The sequence below is a fragment of the Gymnoscopelus braueri genome (assembly GCF_963280865.1).
Source record: "Gymnoscopelus braueri genome assembly, chromosome: 1".
Classification (NCBI taxonomy): Eukaryota; Metazoa; Chordata; class Actinopteri; order Myctophiformes; family Myctophidae; genus Gymnoscopelus; species Gymnoscopelus braueri.
In genome coordinates this window covers 40,599,455-40,619,301 of record NC_137603.1, presented here as the reverse complement: position 1 = coordinate 40,619,301, position 19,847 = coordinate 40,599,455, and the positions used below count along the sequence as shown (strand labels likewise).

General features: G+C 40.0%; 1 protein-coding gene across 1 annotated transcript; it reads right to left on the bottom strand.

Annotated features, from left to right (window-relative positions):
• Nucleotides 1–3,120: 3,120 nt before the first annotated feature.
• Nucleotides 3,121–19,480, bottom strand: plekho2 (pleckstrin homology domain containing, family O member 2). Its single transcript, XM_080426595.1, has 7 exons — nucleotides 19,202–19,480; nucleotides 12,389–12,538; nucleotides 11,750–11,869; nucleotides 7,534–7,638; nucleotides 6,998–7,096; nucleotides 6,543–6,845; nucleotides 3,121–6,159 (listed from the first exon to the last, which is right to left on the bottom strand). Exons 1-7 carry the CDS (start codon nucleotides 19,208–19,210, stop codon nucleotides 4,696–4,698), a joined length of 2,250 nt encoding a protein of 749 aa, XP_080282721.1. The 5' UTR covers nucleotides 19,211–19,480; the 3' UTR covers nucleotides 3,121–4,695.
• Nucleotides 19,481–19,847: the final 367 nt, after the last annotated feature.

Below are 19,847 nucleotides of genomic sequence, written 5' to 3'. Positions count from 1 at the left end.
GATCCATGGTTGTTTACAATGCATGTTAAAATAAAAGTTGTTTAAGTACAGAATTCAGCTTGATCTATAGTATATGAGGATGGCGCTCACCATAAATAGCTGATCTCCAAGCTCACAATGCATTGTGATGTGTTGTGAGCTTTGAGATCCATTGCCAGCTGTTCTTATCAATGATGGACAAAACCTCCTAACTCCACTTGCACTGGATTTGGGTAAAGTGGTGATAATATAATGACACATGCAAGTATCTGATAATATATAAAGTCACAATACCAAGTTTGATGAGGCAGTATTGCTTTGTTTAAAAAATATAAGGTTTTCTTCATTTTCTGAAAAATTGATATTTTGTTTTTAATTTCCTGAACAATTACCATTTTGGATTTAGCTGGTTCCGGCCGAACAGCAGAGATATACTGTCTATCGACCATAACATATTAATTAATTAATAAAGACTATGAACAATTTGCATGTATGAATATAATGTACAGTCTGTCAACAGTTTTCCTAAAACGCATATTGTCAATGTTAAGCAATATAGTAGGCTACTAATAGCAGTAGTAGGCCTAGTATTAATAGTATTAGTAATAGCAGCCTAGTGGTAGTAATAATTGTAATTGAAGTAATTTAGTACTTGAAAAAGCAGTATTATTGACATGTATGGCTGGTATTACAAATAATTCCAAATTAGTATTGGCTATAGGTCTACGTAAAAATACTATATGTCCATTAGGTACAGTAATATCTTTACGTTTACAGAGATGGTAGGCATGGTGGATTTTGTCCATGCACATAATAACTTAACTACTACTTTCAACTTAAGATGGACATTTTTCAGATGCTGATTAGATTGTAATGGTGGCATAAAAGATTCATCTATTCTAGAGACTGGACCAGAGCCTATAGAGCAGCGATTCTCAACCTTTTCAAGCCGTGACCCCCAAAATAATCATATTTGAACTGGGGACCCCCAAAATAATCATATTTGAACTAGGGACCCCCACCCTGACAAGCACTTGGAATTGTAGGAGTTGAGGCATTACATTTACTTTGACTCGGTTCTACAGATAAATATAGTGAAAATAGCTACAAGCGAGGCGTTGTGAGCTTGTAGATCGTCTATTTCCCCCCCAAAATCCTCTTATATTATTTGACAATTTGGCCAATGTTTGACCAGTTTTTATAGTTTAGTTTGTTGATTACTTTTGATGCAGTAATGGGTAAAAGATAGTAAAGGTTTATTAAAAAAGTATTTAAAAAGTCCATAAATTGTCACTTTACTGTCATTTGGGGACCCCAAAAAAAATCATGCAGGTTGAGAACCACTGGCCTAGAGCACTGCTCCACAAGAGGGAGCCCTACTCAAACATGCAAATTATACAGCAGCCTCACAGTCAACCAGATAGACTTAACAGGAGCAGACAGTGGAACTATCTGCCTGGTGGCTATTACACACCAAAACTCTCAGTGTTCATTTAACTCTGAGAGTGTACAAATTGAACCATGAAGATTATATAAGAATGAAGGTACAGTGGACTCGAAATGGCATTGACTTGGTGATGAAACACTTTCAAGTTTCAAGTTTCCTATATCTTGTTTAAAAACACAGCGTCAAGCCACATTAAAAAATCATAGTGTTGTGGGTGTATAGTTTTAAAGGGCACGTTGCTATGGGCACTAAAATGTTTCAGGTCCAGATTAAAAGTAAAAAATATATACAGCTCATTTGTTTTAGGAGGGAAGTCAAGAAGAAAACTAAATATACTTTACATAGTTTGTCCTAACATAAAACATATTGTCAACATTTAAGGCTATAGTTGTACAAAGTTTCTTCTCTGGATTTGAAGAAGTTAAATTCAACTTTGTCACCTCCCCTCCTCCCTCTGTGGGTGGGCCAGTCACACCAGTAACTGTTAACCATAATGTGTCACAGACTGCAGCCATATGTATTTCTGTAGACAGTGTTGTAGACTAACAAATTACAAGAACAGAAACCAGGTTGTACCACAAAGTCCATTGTGGTTTTTCTTATGCATTTAATATACTTCATTGTAAGACTGTGTCACATGATGCAAAGCACTTCTAGATGTGCACATTTTTATAATGCTTTGGGGAAATAAATAAATAATTATTATTTAAAGTAGCCTACAGTTATATTTTGTTGAAATCATAAAAAACCTAAACGGTAAATGATCAGTTACTACTTCTCCAAATATAACCTCTGGTGGAAGCAGCTAGAACCCGTAAGGTATGTGGGCAGTGAATCAGTTCCCCAAAATCATTAGACCAAGTCTATGCCCAATGCATTGTGCTTTGTTTGTTCTGGGACATGAGGAACGCTGTTGGATTTACCACCACATAATTGGTGTTACAGTAGAGGTTCCCCAAAGTCATACCTTGTTCCATGATTCTTCTGCTTCATCAACGTTAAATATCACCAAAACATTTAAGAGATGCATGGTGGGTAAAGGTTTTGGAATCTGCATTCCCATCACCTCAAGCTCACACCCTGTAGGCCTACTTACTTTGGGGTCTGTGTACAGACTTCTGTTTATCGAAGACAAGTGTTTATTAAGGCTTCCTGAAGAAAGACGAGTGGTCGAACCAGGATATGACATCACTGCTTGAAGCAGATGAAGCAAACATGACCAAGATAACCATGTCCCTGATCATGTACAGTATTACTCAGAATCCATCGGGATACAGCAAAGACATGTGTTCAGTGCTATTTGTCAAATATGCATGTGTGCAACAGACAGACAGACAGACAGACAGACACACACACACACACACACACACACAATGTAGTAAAGATTAAGGATTCATACAGTACAGCATGTCCTTTTCTGGAAGAAAACCACTCAAAATGCCTCAGTTTTATATAAAATAGTTATACTCTTTAATATCTTAATTAACTTTCACCTTCAAATACAGTGATGATATTGATGCAGGGAAGCAGCTTTAAAGGTGATAGTCACGCTCACTTCAGGGGATTTGATTGGATTTTGAATCCTTTATTAAAAAAAGGTAATGAATGTAGATCAATTAATTCCCCTGAAATAGACAAGATTAAACAGTGAAATCTGTTGTACAAAATTACTTGATCCAAAAGGCTGGCACGAATTCGTTGGCAACATTTATTTAAGGATGGTTTTACATTTACAACGATTTGTTAGAATGTATAAAACATTTTTTACTGCAAATGCGCATTAGTTGAATTAGTAAGTACATTTATACAGACATACAGTATATTACAAAAATAAAATACAAAACACATTTGCAATGTTGCAAGAGTTATAAGCATTTAGCTGTTTGATAGATTCTACATTAGTTTAAGGTTAGTTTCCTTTTCATATTGGCTGGCCCAATTACAAAGAATATGAAAATTAATAACTTAATATTTATTAAAAGTGTGTTATTTACAATTTCGTACTCACCAAAATGTATTCACAATAGATTACTGAACAGGTACAGTATCTACAGTATGTACTAGAGGATGAAGAAGTTATGTAAGTGCATATCTTTGCTTTGGGCATAGTAACAGTAAATTCTAATGTTATATTTGGACTATTTAACAAGTTACACAAATATGTGCATGGTTAAAATTTATTTTACTAATGTAAACCCCACAAGCAAGATTTGTTTATACTAGATAGTATTTCACAGACAAGCAATATTTGCTTATACTGTACTGTGCATGGATAAAGAACACTATAATTAGGTAGTACCATGTTCAAGGCATACAAACTGGGCCAGTTCTTTTTGTATTGACCAATACAATTCTATCAAAGAGTAAAACATTCTAGTAAAAAAACATAAACAAAGATAAAACAAGTGAGCGTGTAGCTCAACATGTAAAATGGAAATGTAAGGGGAGTGGTTAGAGTCTGGAAGTTTTGATTTCCTGTTTGTGATATTAATAAGCAAAGAGGGCGAGGCCACTTGTTGATCAAACTATCATTTGTATAGGTGGGGGGTACGGTGTCAGGTGGGCTCTGTGTTCTGTGATATCGACATGCACCATTTGAAAGGCATTATTAGGACACAAAGACAGATTTTCTTTTTACCCAAAACGAATTCTCTCACCTTAGTTTTCTTTTTCTTTGCAATAAAGACATAAACATCCTGAAAAAAAGTCATTATGGGAAAATCCTGAGATATATTTTTCTTCTTTCATGAACAATGTTTCATGTCCCTTAGCATTGACTGTGTGCCATAACATGATGGCAAAAATCCCTTTTGAAACCATGTGACGATCATGTGAGAACTTGGATTAAGTATTACAATGGCTGATTAATTTGGTAAGCAGTTAATTTGGTTATTAGTAAGCTGTTAATCACATTCTCCGACTCACTGTATAGCTGATTAACTGTCAATTTGCGTTCAAGTAATTATCATAGGAAATTATCAATGTGGAATGTGAGAAAATGCATTTACAGCAGAACAGCATAGCCTAATTTATAATTATACTGAAAGTAAAATGCAACACAGTTTTTGCTTGAAAATCCGTTTTTTTGGTGAGCAACACTGTCGTGTGATGAAGTATAAATTAGGCTTAAGCATGACCTTCAGGGAAAGTAGGAAGTAATTGCACTTAGTTAATTATGCACAAGCAGTTGCATGTGCTATGGTCATTCTGCCTGATTGCTTCCATCAGTCACAATGAGTCAGTTCTTTTCCTTTTATCATGATTAACAATCACCAACTTTGCCTCTTGCTTGGACTCTGCACCTGCTTTGACTCCTTCAGAATTTTCGCTTCACTGAGGAACTTATCTGCCTTCTTCAGCTTCTCCATGGCCTTGGTCAGCAGTTCCTCTGGCGTGCCTTCCCCCTGCGACTGGGACACTCTCCTCAGGAGCTCCTTTGTCTTTTCAATCTCTAGAGCCACTTCACTCTCAAGGTCCATTGCATTATTACTAGGGGCAGTGGTCCCTTTGCCCGAAGCCATATCTATGATTGGCTGCTTCCTCGTATCGATGCCTGAAGACTCAGACAACAGATCTCCCACAGAGGCAGACCTGGTCTTTGCGGGGGGTTTGAGGGGAATAGGAGGACGAGAGGCCGCCTGGCCGATATGCTCCTGGGTAAAGATGGAGTGCAGCTTGGAGCTGACCTTAGGGGTCTCAATGTCATCTTCGCTCACATCCAAAACATCCAGACCAGCCTTGAGTCCTCTTTGCGCAGCAGTTAAAGTGTCCCCGCTCTCCGACACCTCGCTGTCATCATCTGAGTGCTGGCCGCTGTCCACAGACTTCTCCTCCTCCCTCTCTATCTTCTCCGCATGCAGGCAAGAGGGCAGTGTGCTGAGGCTAGGGGGGTCACCGCTTGGGTCCTTCAGAGAGAGAAACACTGTTGGAAGGTCACTCTTAGGCTCCGCATCGGGAGAACTGACCGAGTCATCTGATGCTGTTTGTGGTGAAGCCACAGTGTTGTTCGTCTCTTGAGGCACAGTAGCGGCCATCTTGTTTTTTTCAACAGGCTGGGCTTTGGGCTCAGCAGGAACCACTGCCTTGGGAGGAGGATGTTTCACAGGCTTTTTCTTCAGGATCGGAGGGCCAGGGCTCTTTTTGGTTAGCTCCAGCGTCGGAATCGTGGGGGTCAGTTGACAGGATTTTTCAGCTGCGTTGCTAGTGGCAGACTCTTTAGGTGAAGGCTCACACACCTTCGGATCCGCTGCTGCCGTAGTGGTGCTTTCTGCGGAGTCTGTTACCAAACACTCCACTTTGACGGCAGGGAGAGCTTCTTTAGACACAATGGAGGACGATGAGTCCATCTCAGTCTCTGACTCAGATACACTGCTTTCCTTTATGTCAATTGCTTCCTCATTTTCCTTCTTATCTTCACCTCCCTTCTTGTTGTCCTCAACACTCGTGCCATCCAGCTCCTCAGACTGTGTAACCTCTTCACTTGGCTCTGTGGTCGGCGTTGGTGGCTTCTTGTCTTTGGATGGTGGGGTGGGAGGTCTGGGCTCTGGGCTGGACCTTGAGGCTTCTGTCAGGTTGTCGTTTGAGCTGCTAATGGATTTGGGCTTGCTTGGAGAAGTTCCAGCTTCAGAGCTGTTTTCTAGGTCACTTTCAGGGCTGGCCTCCATGGCAGGTTCTTCAGCGGGTGGAACACTGGGCTTGGCTTCTTTAGACGGGGGCAAGGGCGGCATCAGTACCTTCAAAACAATGAAATAGTTTGTTATGCACCAAATTGCAAACATCGTGAAAATGAAATATGCACATCGGTAGTGGGTACTGTGCCGAGCATGCACCCACTGCTGATGCAGAGCATGATTTGGAAGTAGAACATACTGTATGACAATGTTTAGATTTTGTATGTTTTATCAGACATAGGCTTGCGAGCCAGCCTCTCTGTTTCACTACACATTCATATCAGACCTGAGGAACTTCCACCATGGATCAGAATATTGTCATGTCTGATCAATAAAGAAGTCTAAATTGGCTAAGCATCGGTTTAAGCACATTGCAAACATGTCACACAAACACCAGACATGCAAAATCATTCGGATAATCAAGAAAACCATAGTGCTACACAGACCTTCTCAGAGCTATCCTCCTGGGTCGGTTCCTCCTCAGGTGTGGTCAGAGGTTTGGTCTCTTTAGAGGGGGGCATGGGAGGTTTAAGGATCTTCTTCTCAGCTGGAGGCTCCTTGTCAGTACTCATGTCTAATGGCTCCTCCTCCTGTATCACATTGCTGATTTTAGACGGTGGCATGGGGGGCATTATCACCTCCTTAGGGATCTCTGTGGCAGCATTATCATGTTGGGTCCCATTGGGCATGATGGCATCTGGAAGATCAAGGTCCAAACGCAGGATGCCATCGGATGACAGATCGGCCACCTAGAGAGAAAATAAATCCTTGTTAATTCAGCATCTTGAGTTGACTCAACTTTTACTTGCTGTAACTTAAGTTGGAACATATGCAATATCCCATATAAATAGTATATCATTACACGTACAGTACACAGGCACACAATAAAACACACACATACCTCTTTCATGTGTATTCTGGTCGGTGGCCTCCTGTTACGGTTTGGCTTGACTCTTGTTTGTGTCACATGGTTTAAATTATTGCCTTCATCTACCTTCACCTGTGAAATAATAAGGGTTATTCATTCTCTCTTCCAGTAACCCCACATGATGCTTTTATTCACTGCCTCTACATAGTCCATTTATTCAGCAATAGTATGACTCATAAGGGCCATCCACACAAGAATGATAACTATAAAGATAATGATGTGAGCATCCACACTGATGAACAAAAATGTTCTGTTAACATAGTGAACGTGAGTGATGTGTTGAACATGATGCTTCTCGAGGATTTTTGATTAGCTGTCAGTGATTCTATCGTTCATCAAATTGCTGAATGATCCAAACATGTGTTACGATTTTTAAAACAATATATTTATATAAGCGTCTGATTCATCCTAAAGGGTTTTATTTTCTAATAATGTCTGCCTCACTGTATACATTACTGTATCCCTTACTTATTCCTTGGATAGAAAAGCAGTGCTACACAGGCTATTACCTCATCAAAGATTTTATTCTTTGCTCTGTTGATGCCTTCAGTGAGAGCCTTGATCCAAGCCTCCTTGTCCTCTGGAGTCTGAGCTAGGAACTTTACATCATGAACCTGTCAGACAAAAAAATAAGACCTCATTTATGTACAGATAGATAACAGACTTCTCAAGTGTTTGACTACAGTTATCATGAATTAAATGTACTATACTCATTACTCATTAATCATGATATCACTTTGATTTGATTAAAACTAAATTCTCTCACACTTAATTTGATTAATTATAAACTGGATAAATGTTCCCACACAATTGTAAAGTAAAAGTACTGTATGAAAAAAACTGAAGGTAAGTTAAGTGACGCATACTGTATATGAGATGTGTTATCTCATACAGTATACATAATATTATGATATTTTCCACTATGGCACACATGGCAGAGTAGATTGCATACAACATGTATTCAGAACATGGGGCGACCTGATAGCCAAATGGTTAGAGTGCATAAAAAGCCTCCAAAATATCTAAAATAAACAAACAGACATGTATACATGCAGGACACAGACTGCAACTGATATTGCAATACGCTGCCGTTATTTTGCTGCACTGTCTTGCTGACTATACCGGCACCATCATCATTATCAACGTACAGCACAATAATAGAGTCTAAGCACAGCAGTCATTTAAATTGATTTTCTTCAGTGAGGATAGTAATACTTTAAGAAGGATAATACCAAAAATACAAAAACGTGATAATTGAGGCCCTTGGGCAAATACTGTAGGATATTGCATATAGTACTCGCAATTAACTTCCTTTGTAACACTGTGCTTCGATTAAAAAAAAAAAATGTCTGGAACTGTGGCAAAGCTGACATTTTGAAAAATATGGCAGTTCTTGAACATGCCTCGGTCAAGTCTTTGTATGTTTGACGTCCCTTTTAGTGTGGCTGAGCCAGAGCTAAACCGGGTTACTGTGGAGAAAAGCTAGAGCCAGCCAAGTAGCTCTTAACATCCTGGTCATATACACTCCAGCTATTCACCCTGAACAAGAACTGCAACACAAACCACTAACAAGAGTTCAGAAGTGTGGTACTGCATTTCAGCCTATAGCTTATGGCTTTTTGCCACCATCTTTGAATGTAAAGAAATGGGTACAAAAAGGATAGCAAAAAAAAGTACAATAAAGTACAAAATACAGTTAATAGTGAGATAATAATGACTAACTAACTAGTCATAATGGGAGACTTGTATTCAATAGCCTAATTAAATGTTATTGGTTACATTTGTACAACTGTGCATACCAGTACACTAGACTTCCTACTGTATATTTTAATGACTCAGCTCGGAGGGACAATGTAAAAATGCAGCTAGCACTTTAAATAGATGCGGTGTCAGGTGACCTAACCACTGCCAAACACAGAAATAAAATGTGTCTTAGACCTAAGACCTAAAACCAATTTGTTCTGAGTCAGAATGCTGGTGTCTGCAACAATAAATGCTTAGTTCACAGGCCCACAAGAGGAAACTGGAGAGCAGAAGAAAACAAGCATGTGCATCCTGGAATATGTTTATCCAAAAGGACGACACAGCCACTAGCCACACTGACAGTGTCTCGATTAGTTTAACAATAACAAATGTTGTTGCTGTTGGGAAGAAACCTTGTATGTCCAAAACCGTTACTTTTCAGGAAATGGAAAAAAATTGCCTGGATCCAATGTAGTTGTTATTTAGTCCCAATCTCTTGTTAATAATTTTCATTGGTTTCAATATTTATAAAACCCACAGACACACTTAACCACTTTCATTGTCACTTTCAAAATATTTCAAAAACAGTGAAAATAGCAGATCTAAAGGCTCGCAACGTTGTGAGCTTGTAGATCGGCTATTTATGCTATTTATGCGTGACACTTGTATGACGAAGTAGGGCATTTACAAATAAAATATAAAAAGTTGAAATATGGAGATACAAGGTTTGTGCCTGACGGCAACAAAATATGCAATGTACAACCTAAAGGATCTGTTTAGCTTATTTTACCACAATTAACAATGTCGTCATCGTCTGACCTTTAAAGTGCCCATCAAAACATCACTAAACTCCAGTTTGTGCATGCCAGAGCCAAAGACTCCCTGAAATTTCTAGTGTTTAAACCTCTGTAAAAACATCACTGTGTACAGTAAGGTTCGAAAGGTCTTCCAATACACTGAGGGCTGCAGGCAGTGCTAAAATAACGTAGTACACACGTGTGTGTGACTCATTCCCCTGCCTGGTCACTGTGTTAAGGGAAAGAGGGGAAAAAATGACACAGTTGCACGTGCACTTATGCATGGTACGATGTGTATGCGCACAGGCAGAGAGACACACACACACACACACACACACACACACACACACACACACACACACACACACACACACACACACACACACACACACACACACACACACACACACACACACACACACACACACACACACACACACACACACACACACACACACACACACACACACACACACACACACACACACACACAAGGTATTCAGCTGCTGGCTCTGCATACCCTTCCCCTCCCTCTGCTGACATCTGCTTAAGTTGCGACGTTGCCCAATACTTTAGTCTCGTCATCTGTTTGTAATACAGCATATTTCACTGCTTTGGTATCTTCCACAGAGTGTCTTTCCAAATCCTTTCCATTGTCCCTGATGTGCACAAACGGGACCTTGATTCCGAAACAGACCATGGAATAGTTTTGTCTTAGACAGACAACACAAATTACATATTGGACATATTCCAAAATAGTTATAATATTTTCTGCAGGAGTCTTGGAAATGGGATTTTTTTCTTTTCACAAAGAACTCACATAGAATCCTGAATCTCATTCAAAAGGTCACTGAAGCTCTAAGTATCTCAAAACAATCAGCAGATGCTTTAGGCATTATGTACAATAGTCGCAGGGCAGCCACAATCAGGGAATGATCATAGCTGCTCCTGGCCTTGATGCAGCCATTTTTGCTGAGACTGCTGAGAGATGCTGAAGCTAAGACAGACCACCATCCCATATCCAATAGGTCCACAGCCGGGATCACATGGGAGCTAAGACAGACCACCATCCCATATCCGATGAACTGTATGTCCACAGCCCAGATCACATGGTCTAACCTAGAGCAGATGGTAGATCTCTGATACTCTGTATAAATACTAGAGATCGAAAAGGCCTGTATAGTGTCCAAAACTGTACTGAAAGGAAATCATTTATGGTGGAATTGTAAGTCTTACATTCAACATTCTTTTTTTGTATCTCCGTTTTAACACGGTCACTGACCAACAACAGTTGTTGTTCAAACAACAACATTTTGAAACTCTATGATTTCATGCAGCATTTGGCATTTCAATAATTTTAAGAGTGTTGTTTTTACTGTATTGATAATAGGGTTGGGTATATACTATGTAATATATATTAGTTGAACTGTGAAGAAATTATGAAAATATTGTAATAAGACGGTTTATCTGTATACAGTAAAGTCACAACAGTGACTCACAACAAGACCATAAAACTTCATATATTAGATCTTTAACAAAATATCTGACATACGGTGCAAGTTGTCAGTCAAAGGTCAAGGTTGGCAATGAGCCACGTGGCTCAACTATGGATACCTCTTGTTTTCCCTTATTCATGTTTTAGCTACCTGGCTGTGAGAGTCCAGTCCTTACTGCCTTTGACCAAGTTAGCCGCCAAGGAGCTAAAGTTATGAATGTAGGCTATAGCTTTTGGTCCCTTTTGATGGTCATTGGTCAGCACAGCCAACACAGATTCAAAGGGGAGTTGATAACCTTAAACGACAATATGTTCTATGGCATAAGATCTTTGTTACTAAACTCAAGAAAAACTGCCTAAAAAGTTAATTAAATAGAGGCAAAATGGCCTCACCATAAAGGTTTATTGTCACAGCACACACAACATTTATAACTAATTGTCGATGATGTCACAATGATGACGTCAGTCATCTGAAATTTGGGCTCGGTTTCAGTCCGATCAGAGACCGCTGGTTTTAATGATAAAATAAAGAAATTCAAAAAGTATTTGATCGGTCCAGTGATTTGTGAGATTAGCTACGGACAAATGGACACGCATGCACACACGCATGCACACACGCATGCACACACGCACACAGAACCTATTTGGGCTCCTAAAAAGAAGAACAAACGCTAGATCATTTTTGCTCACCTTGTTCCCGGCTTTGGGGGCTCTTATCAAACCCAGTCTGTTCTTCCTAAAGGGACCTTTTAATTCAATGCATCTATCATAGTTCTCCAGGTCCTGTCTCTCTAAGCAGGTCTTCAGATCCTACAGAAGACAAGAGGTTTACATTAAAAGAAGAATTAGCAGAAGCAATCCATTCCCAGCGGCACAATGTGTTATATCTGCATAATTATGTTTGCCGATACTGATGAATTGGTGATAGAAAGAAAATTTAGATATACAGCAGTAATACCCAGGGATCATTATTAAGGAGGAATAGGACAATGACACATGGACTTTACATTTTCTGAAACAACTCACACAGGTAAATTACATTACTAAGGGTAGTTATGAAAGCAACTAATCTAAATGTGAGAATCTTCTTATGTTTAATGAAGGAGCAGTCTAGTCTAAAGCTCTGTCACACAATGGTGTCGCTTGTAAATAATAACTGCATTGTGTTGTTGGCTTGAAAATACGTTATTTTCAAAGACAAGAGATCGTAAACTAGGCTTAATTCATACAGACTGCCATTTCTTCCTCTTCTTGTTTTTGTAGATTTGTGGAGTGCTGTAATATGCTTTGCATTACAAGAACTAGAACAAGTAAGAACTGGTACTACACCTCATTTTCATACACCACAACCTCCGTCTTCTCCACATGGATGAAGCGCTCCTTATAGTTGCCAATGAATCTCCCAGTGGACTTCTTTAGCCAGCCTGCTTTACCCAAGAACTTTGGCTCTTTAGTTGGGACCGTGTCCTCTTTTGCACCCTGTAGTGAAGTGGAGAGAGGGAGGAAGGAAATCAACGTCACACAGACACACACAACTGCAGGGGACTGGAACAGTACAGAAGTTGTATTTCAGTTATGTGCATACTAATGTGCATATAGCCGTGCAAAATACTGCTGTGCCGTGAGAAAGGGAAGTTGGTTAATATTGGTATTCATGTTAACGGAGAATTCCGGACTACGTTTTTCTTACCTTTTATATGATATTATTATATCCTAGGACGAGTGGTACAGTAGAAAAAAAAACTCCATCCCGAGTCCACCGCAGCTAAAAACCCTGAGCGTGCGGTCCATGCGCTAGATCGCATATTTGTATCGCAATTTTATTTATATTTCTTTGTTCATATCTGACTTTCCTAATGACAGAAACCTCGCCACAGTGTTTGTGTGAGACGCGCCCCTCCGGAAGTCTCGCAAGACGAGATTTCGCCCGGGATCAGCTTTTGCCCGTGATCACACTATGGCTGTCCATTTGGGACAAAAACACTGTGGTCGAGATAGGAACAAAATAGTATATATAAAATCGCGATAAAAATACGCGATCTAGCGCACGGACCGTCCGCTCAGGTTTTTAGCTGCTGGTGGACTCGGGATGGAGTTATGAATTTTTTCTACAGTACCACCCGTCCTATAATAATATCATATAAAAGGTAAGAAAAAGTAGTGCGGAATTCTCCTTTAAAATGGAAGGGCATGCTGTTGAAAGAGAATGTCGTTTTAAAAATGCATATTTTATTACATTTATTTGGTCTAGTACAGGTCAGTCTACACAGTATGTCAACATTAGGAAACCTCCCCAAAGGCTAGAAATCAATACAACTGACTTGAACCTGTGAAGTGAACAAGACATAAAATGAGAAACTGTTTAATTCAAAGCTGAGACCGTTATACTCAAAGTAACTGTATGCTGTAGTATTATTGTTATACATGTGGATCAAATAAATGTATTGTTGTCCCTGAGAGTGCTCGGTCTCATCTCTATTGACAGTTTTCTCAAATAATTGTCCATGAAGCTACATGTAAGCATAGGTGGGTATTCCTGCTGGGCATGGCTTACTGTCGCACCACCTCCTATTTTCTCTAGTTATTTGTTGTTGTTTTTCTTACACAAGTTTTGCCTACTAGAGATTCGAGCCGCTTTGTGGCCCTCACACCTATGTCTACGAACTCCATATATGGAGCTGACTGATTTGTTTGTGCCTGATGCCATGACCACACATTGAGGTCAGACAACACACGCCATATGGCTATTGCTGAATCATAGTGACATGTGCGTTACGACGTGGTCCGGTCGTCCGTCCAGTCCTCCCATTAGCCAATTTTAATATAGGATAATATAGGGGGAAATATATATATATATATTTTAATTAATTTTTAATGTTTTGATAATAAATCGGTAAAATCAGGCAAAAATAAGAATTAAATAACATAACCCTAACCTAACCCTAAAACCGAAATAAAGTAGCCAAAAACAGAAAAAAACGTAGCAGAATTTGCCCAGAAACCGAATTAAAGTGGTTAAAATGTTTCGATAACCCCTTTAATGTCGGCTTTCTAAGAAAAATACAATGGGGAGCTAAAAATCTGCATAAAAAATGTGTCTTTGCATGAAGAGTGTGAAAGTATGCCCAGGGGTTTTATTGTTGCAGCACAGAAACTGTGTTGGAGAAATAGGGCTGTAGCATCTTGACAAGAGACATTCTCTATTTCTATTTCAACATCCGTTTTCTAGTGTCTTGGCTTAACCACATGAACCGTAGCATCCCTATTCTGGGTATGTCTTAATAGTCGAACATTCAGAACATTCATCGAAAATACCGCACTGCTGTACCGCACTGTTGTCAGAGGACTGAGCCAGAAGGCAAAACTCCATCTACCGGTCAATCTTCGTCCCCAGTACCCACTCTCACCTATCGTCCTGAAATGACCGAAAGAACAACCGATGACCGAAAGAACAAGATCGCGGATACATGAGTTTTCTCAGGAGGGTGCCTGGCATCTCCCTTAGGGACAGAGTAGAAGCTCAGTCACCCGAGAGAGACTCTGAGAGCCATTGCACCATTACATGGAAAGGAGCCAATTAAGGAGATGTCTCCCTCCGAAGGTCCTATGCGAACGTTACACTGAGAGGAGGCCACGGGGTACACCAAGGACCAGATGGAGGGATTATATACCTTCATGCCTGGGGATCCCCCAGTTGGAAGTGGCTACAAATGTGGCCCTGGAAAGGGAAGTCTGGGATTCTCTGCTCAAACCTCTGCAACCAGACTCTGGATAAGCAGATGAAGATGAATGGATTCATCGAAAATGGCAGATCTACAAGCTCATGTTGTGACATGACTAAAACAAAAGACTCTGCAAAAGAAGCCCAAACACATCCACAAACAAATGAAACCGTCATATTCAAAGAGAAAATGAGAACCTCTGAAAAATATTTGCATGGTACACAATCCACACTACAAACAACAAAATCCAGACCGTTAATTTAACTGTGCAATAACAAGTAATGATACTGTACATACAAGAGAGAAAAAATATTAATTGTTATGTAGCCTTTGGGCCTATTAACTACTACTTTAGCTACAGCCCAGGCATAGCAGACAACTATATAATGGTTGGATGGCAATGAATGACGAGCAGCAGGAACCACCTCTGTTACTCTTAGAGTTAAATGAATACTCAGCAATTCAGAATGAAGATCCCAGCACCTTTTTTGGTAGTGAATAAAACACTGACACATAAAGGTGTGTGCAAAGTTCCCAGCCTCTCTATTTCTATGGGAGGAAATTCCTCAGGATATCTTTTTTAGAGGGTCATCCAACTGTTTTTCCACACACACTTTCACTTTGACATTGAAAAGTGGGCTTCGGTAAACACATCAACACAGTGGTGCAGCTGTGAGGAAAGGAGAGCCAGCGAGAGGAAAGATGATGTAAACAAGTACAAGAGAGAAAACCTGAAAAGATAAATGAACCTCAGTAGTTGTCAGAAGAAGGAGGAAAACACAAACAAGCCATGGGTAAACAAATATTAAAGGTAAAGAAGAGTAAGAGACTGGGACAATGTCAACAAGCCAAGTGAGAAACAGTTCTCCAGGGATAGGAAGGACGAAAATGCAGTTACACACACTTCTGCAGAACACTGTGCAATCCAGGAAACAGCCCCATGGGAAGTATACTTTAGAAAACACTGATGGACCACCCCGCCATTTGGTTTAGTTTTAGATTTAATTTTCGTTTTACGAATTGGCTAGTTAATTAGTTTTCAGATATTATGAGGAAACTGTAAAAGGTAGTCTGAAAGAATACATGATGACATCAGATGTGATGGTGAAAAAAAAAAAACTATACGATGATCTTACATGCGATTCTTTTGTTTTAGTTTTTTGACATTGTTCATTTCAGTTTTATATAGCGTTTTAACTTTTTAACTAGTTTTTATTAACACTTTTTTCCCCTTTTAGATTTAGTGTTAAATGTAGTTAACTATGATAATCTCTCTCTCTCTCTGATGGGAGAAAGAGGAATGCTTCGACATAGTGTGTGTCTGGGTGTGGTGCTGAAAAATCCTCATAACAGATTGGCAGGGAGAGGCTGCAATGACTTAAAGCATATTTGGCTTTCAGTATGCCTTAAACTACATAGGTCTGCACTGTAATGTCAGACATTTTATTTCTTGCTGCCAAACTTTACGTGCTGGTAAGCTATGGGCTCCAAATTTGGACTTGCACAGGAAGTTAGCCTGCTCTGCACTTTACTGTAGCTATGACTAAACTGCTGCAGTCAAACAAAGGAAATTACTTGTGGGTAATCTATTAATGGTCTCATCTGTGGTGTGTAACAATTGTGAACATTCATGCAGGTCATCTCTGATGCTGTTGCACGCAAAAGCATGCAGATTAATAATAAAAGAATGGCGAGGAAAGTATGCATGCTAATGAATTGGTGACTGTGTGACAAACAATGACTCATGAAATACAGAAGGTCTATATCTTCTTTGTACTCTACAGTAACACCAACTGGTTGAATGAATGAATCCCATTTTGCGAGGTGCATTTCTTGTGCACAGTATAATCAGTGCCTTTCAAGGCCTTTAAAGGGAAAGGAAGAAGTGGACAGGGGTTTTCTGCAAGACAACACCTATAATGGACATGTGTTCCGTATAAAGTCTTAGGTCAGGGAGCAGGGCGTAGAGAGCATCTGGGATTCATTGGGTTTCATGCTGACCTGCCCAGATTCAACTCACCACAAGACCTCAGTGGCTTCATTTGAGCACATTTTGTAGGACACCTTGACCTCACTTCCCACGTTAGAAAGTGCTAAACGGGGAACAGAGGCTGGTCGAGACAGGAAAAGAAGAGAAATAAGTAACAGAATAAGGCTAGGAAGCAGAGGTCTCAAATTCTTATTAGGCCAATGGTCTCTAGCTGAAAATAAGCATGCTGCTTGTATCTGTTACTGTCTTTATGTCTTGCCTTCTAGAGACACACAGACCCCCCCGCCCTCCCAGAGACACATTCATTCACCCCCAATAATGTGCTGGTTTTCTCTTTCTCACACAAAAGCACTCTCCCAGAGAGCTTCTCAACACTGCTTCAGTTGGAACTCTCAGTTTCATACACACGGCCATTGTGGGGAGCACAGCCTGGTTCGGTGATTGTCAGAGAGGGTTAATTGTTTTGTGTCTGACAGATAATGTGCCAGTCTGTTTTCCCTGGTGTGTATGGGTCATGCAGACACGTCACACTATGCACTCTGGGTCACTGGAATGGCAATGAAAGGATGACTCAGAGAGCAGAGACAAAAGCGATTATACTGGAGTGGTCTCAGTAGCTGAAAGAGAAAAGACGCAAACATGTTGCACAATAAAAAATAAAGATGGCAAATCGTCCGAAATGACAGAAAGATATAATAGCTGGCGGCAGCCTGAGCAATGGGCACTGGGCAGTGAGCCAGGTTAGTGGGTGTCACTCACAGCCAAACACTTTCCACCCAAAACACCCGTTTGTTCCCCAAGATTCAACTTTGCAGTGGAAAAACAAATGCTGACTCAATATAAGCCTAAACAGTGTTACCCTTACCACAGAGAAAATCTGAGCTTTCCTTATGGGGCCCCATCTTATTTACAAATGATTATAGGCTGAGGGTCAGATGCATCCTTGTCCACTCCTCTAGCCTATAAAATATTAAATTATTCTGGTCTAAAAGTTGGGTGGATGGGTGGGTGAGCCATGGGATAGTAATAACATAACTTTGTAATGATAGCGAAACACATGTAATTTAATACCGTCATGAGTACAAATGTTACAATAAAAGGGCGTGGTGATGCAATCCGCGAGCACACATGTTAATGTAGGTTTCTGCTTTCTGCCTAACTTCCTCTTTCTTCTTAAGTCATGCTTCCTGTAAAGCTCACCTTATAAAGAAAGGCATGACATTCTAGGTGCTCATCATCCGAAACAAGATCAATATGGTTGCTTTGAATCATTATGCACTGTTGATAAGGTCAGAAGGTGGACTATAGGACTAGGTGAAACTAAGACTTCAGTCTTCAGCAACAAAAATGTGCAAAGTGCAAGTGAATTCTAGGTCAACAAACGTTTCAGTCACATCATTTCATCAGTGCTCTAACAAGTCTTTATGAAGAAGATCTTGTTATTTCCACATAGGCTAAGCTTGTTAAACTTCTGGTTTGAGGCATGAGTTTTTCTTATGAGGAACTAGGAACTATAGCATTGGTTCTCAGAGTAGTTAATATAGCATCACAGTCATTTTAACCACTTGATCCATTTATATGTTGGCTATTCAAAAATAGCAGATCTACAGCTCGTCACTTCGTGCCGCGCTGCGAGCTTGTACATCTGCTATCTATTTGAAAATATTTGAAAAAACATTGAAAATGTTTGAACAGAGAATTTTCTAACACAAATCTTCTCTTATGAGGGTCCCTGGCACAAAACAGATGGGGGTTCCGCAGCCAAATATCATATCAATTTGGGGGTCCTTGACATGAAAAGGTTTGAGAACCACTGGTCTAATAGCAGTGGTTCTCAAAGTGGGTTCCAGGGACTCTCAGGGTTCCTTGAGGGGGTTCTAAAAATGACCCTTACAAGTCTGTAACTCTGACAGACCCTGACGGGTCCATTTGGTTCCATTTGTATACTCTCAGAGTTAAGGGGGGTCCTTGAAATGTAAACGTTTGAGAACCACTGGTCTATAGGCATATGTGCATCAAGTCAAGGCCACTTGATGCAGCAGGTTGGCTGCAGGTTGGCAGGTGCGCTTGTTGCCAACTGATGTTGACATCAAGTCACTGTAGTGAGTAGGCTAAGTAGTATAGTATGGTGACGAAACCCCATTAGGACCCACTTTCACGGCACACTGAAATTATATTTAGTACACAAATAAATAAATAAACAAAACAAAACAAGTAACACAACGTGGAGGGAAATTGCCACTTTACTTTAGATTTCCCTATAGGCCTGTAATGTAATGTCAGTTAAGCAGTTGAATCGGTGCTATATTAGTAATATTACGACCAACAAAGTTTTCATTGTCTGCGGGTAAAGAATCCGACTCAATATAACAACGCAATACACATGAATCGCACTCATTGCGATTCCCTCAAACAAATGCAACTACTTACATCTTCCATGGTACTGGGCTGCCTTCAGAACCGTTATGTGTGAGCAGTGAAAACACGACGTCACTCCTATCCTTGTTGCCAATAAGTATCTAGTTGTCGTCGCCTGGTCGTCGGCCGTCGATACATTTCCAACATGACACGTAAATGAAGTAAAAGAAGGAACTGTGATAGTGGTGTTTTGACGCTAACAGCGTGACTGACTCTTTTCCTCTTTTGCTGCAGGCGAGAAAAAAAAACAAAAAAGTTCGCGAAGAAAAAAAAAGTTTGGTTTCCGGTATAAGTCCCTAAATGTCTTAGACACTTGAATAGAAGAGCCTGTTGAATGAGTGAGACTCACTCATGTGCTCGCTCTCTCTCTCTCTCTCTCTCTCTCTCTCTGTGTGTGTGTGTGTGTGTGTGTGTGTGTGTGTGTGTGTGTGTGTGTGTGTGCGCGCGCGCGTGCGTGCAGTGGTGGAAAAAGTACTGCAATTTTGTTTAGTAAAAGTATCAATACTTTAAAAGAAATACTCTGTTACAAGTAAAAGTCCGGTATTAAAAATGTACTTGAGTAAAAGAACAAAAGTATTGGCATCAAAATGGACTTAAAGTACCAAAAGAAGAAAGTACTCATTGTGCAGAATGTCCCATTTCGTAAAAGTTTTTGTAA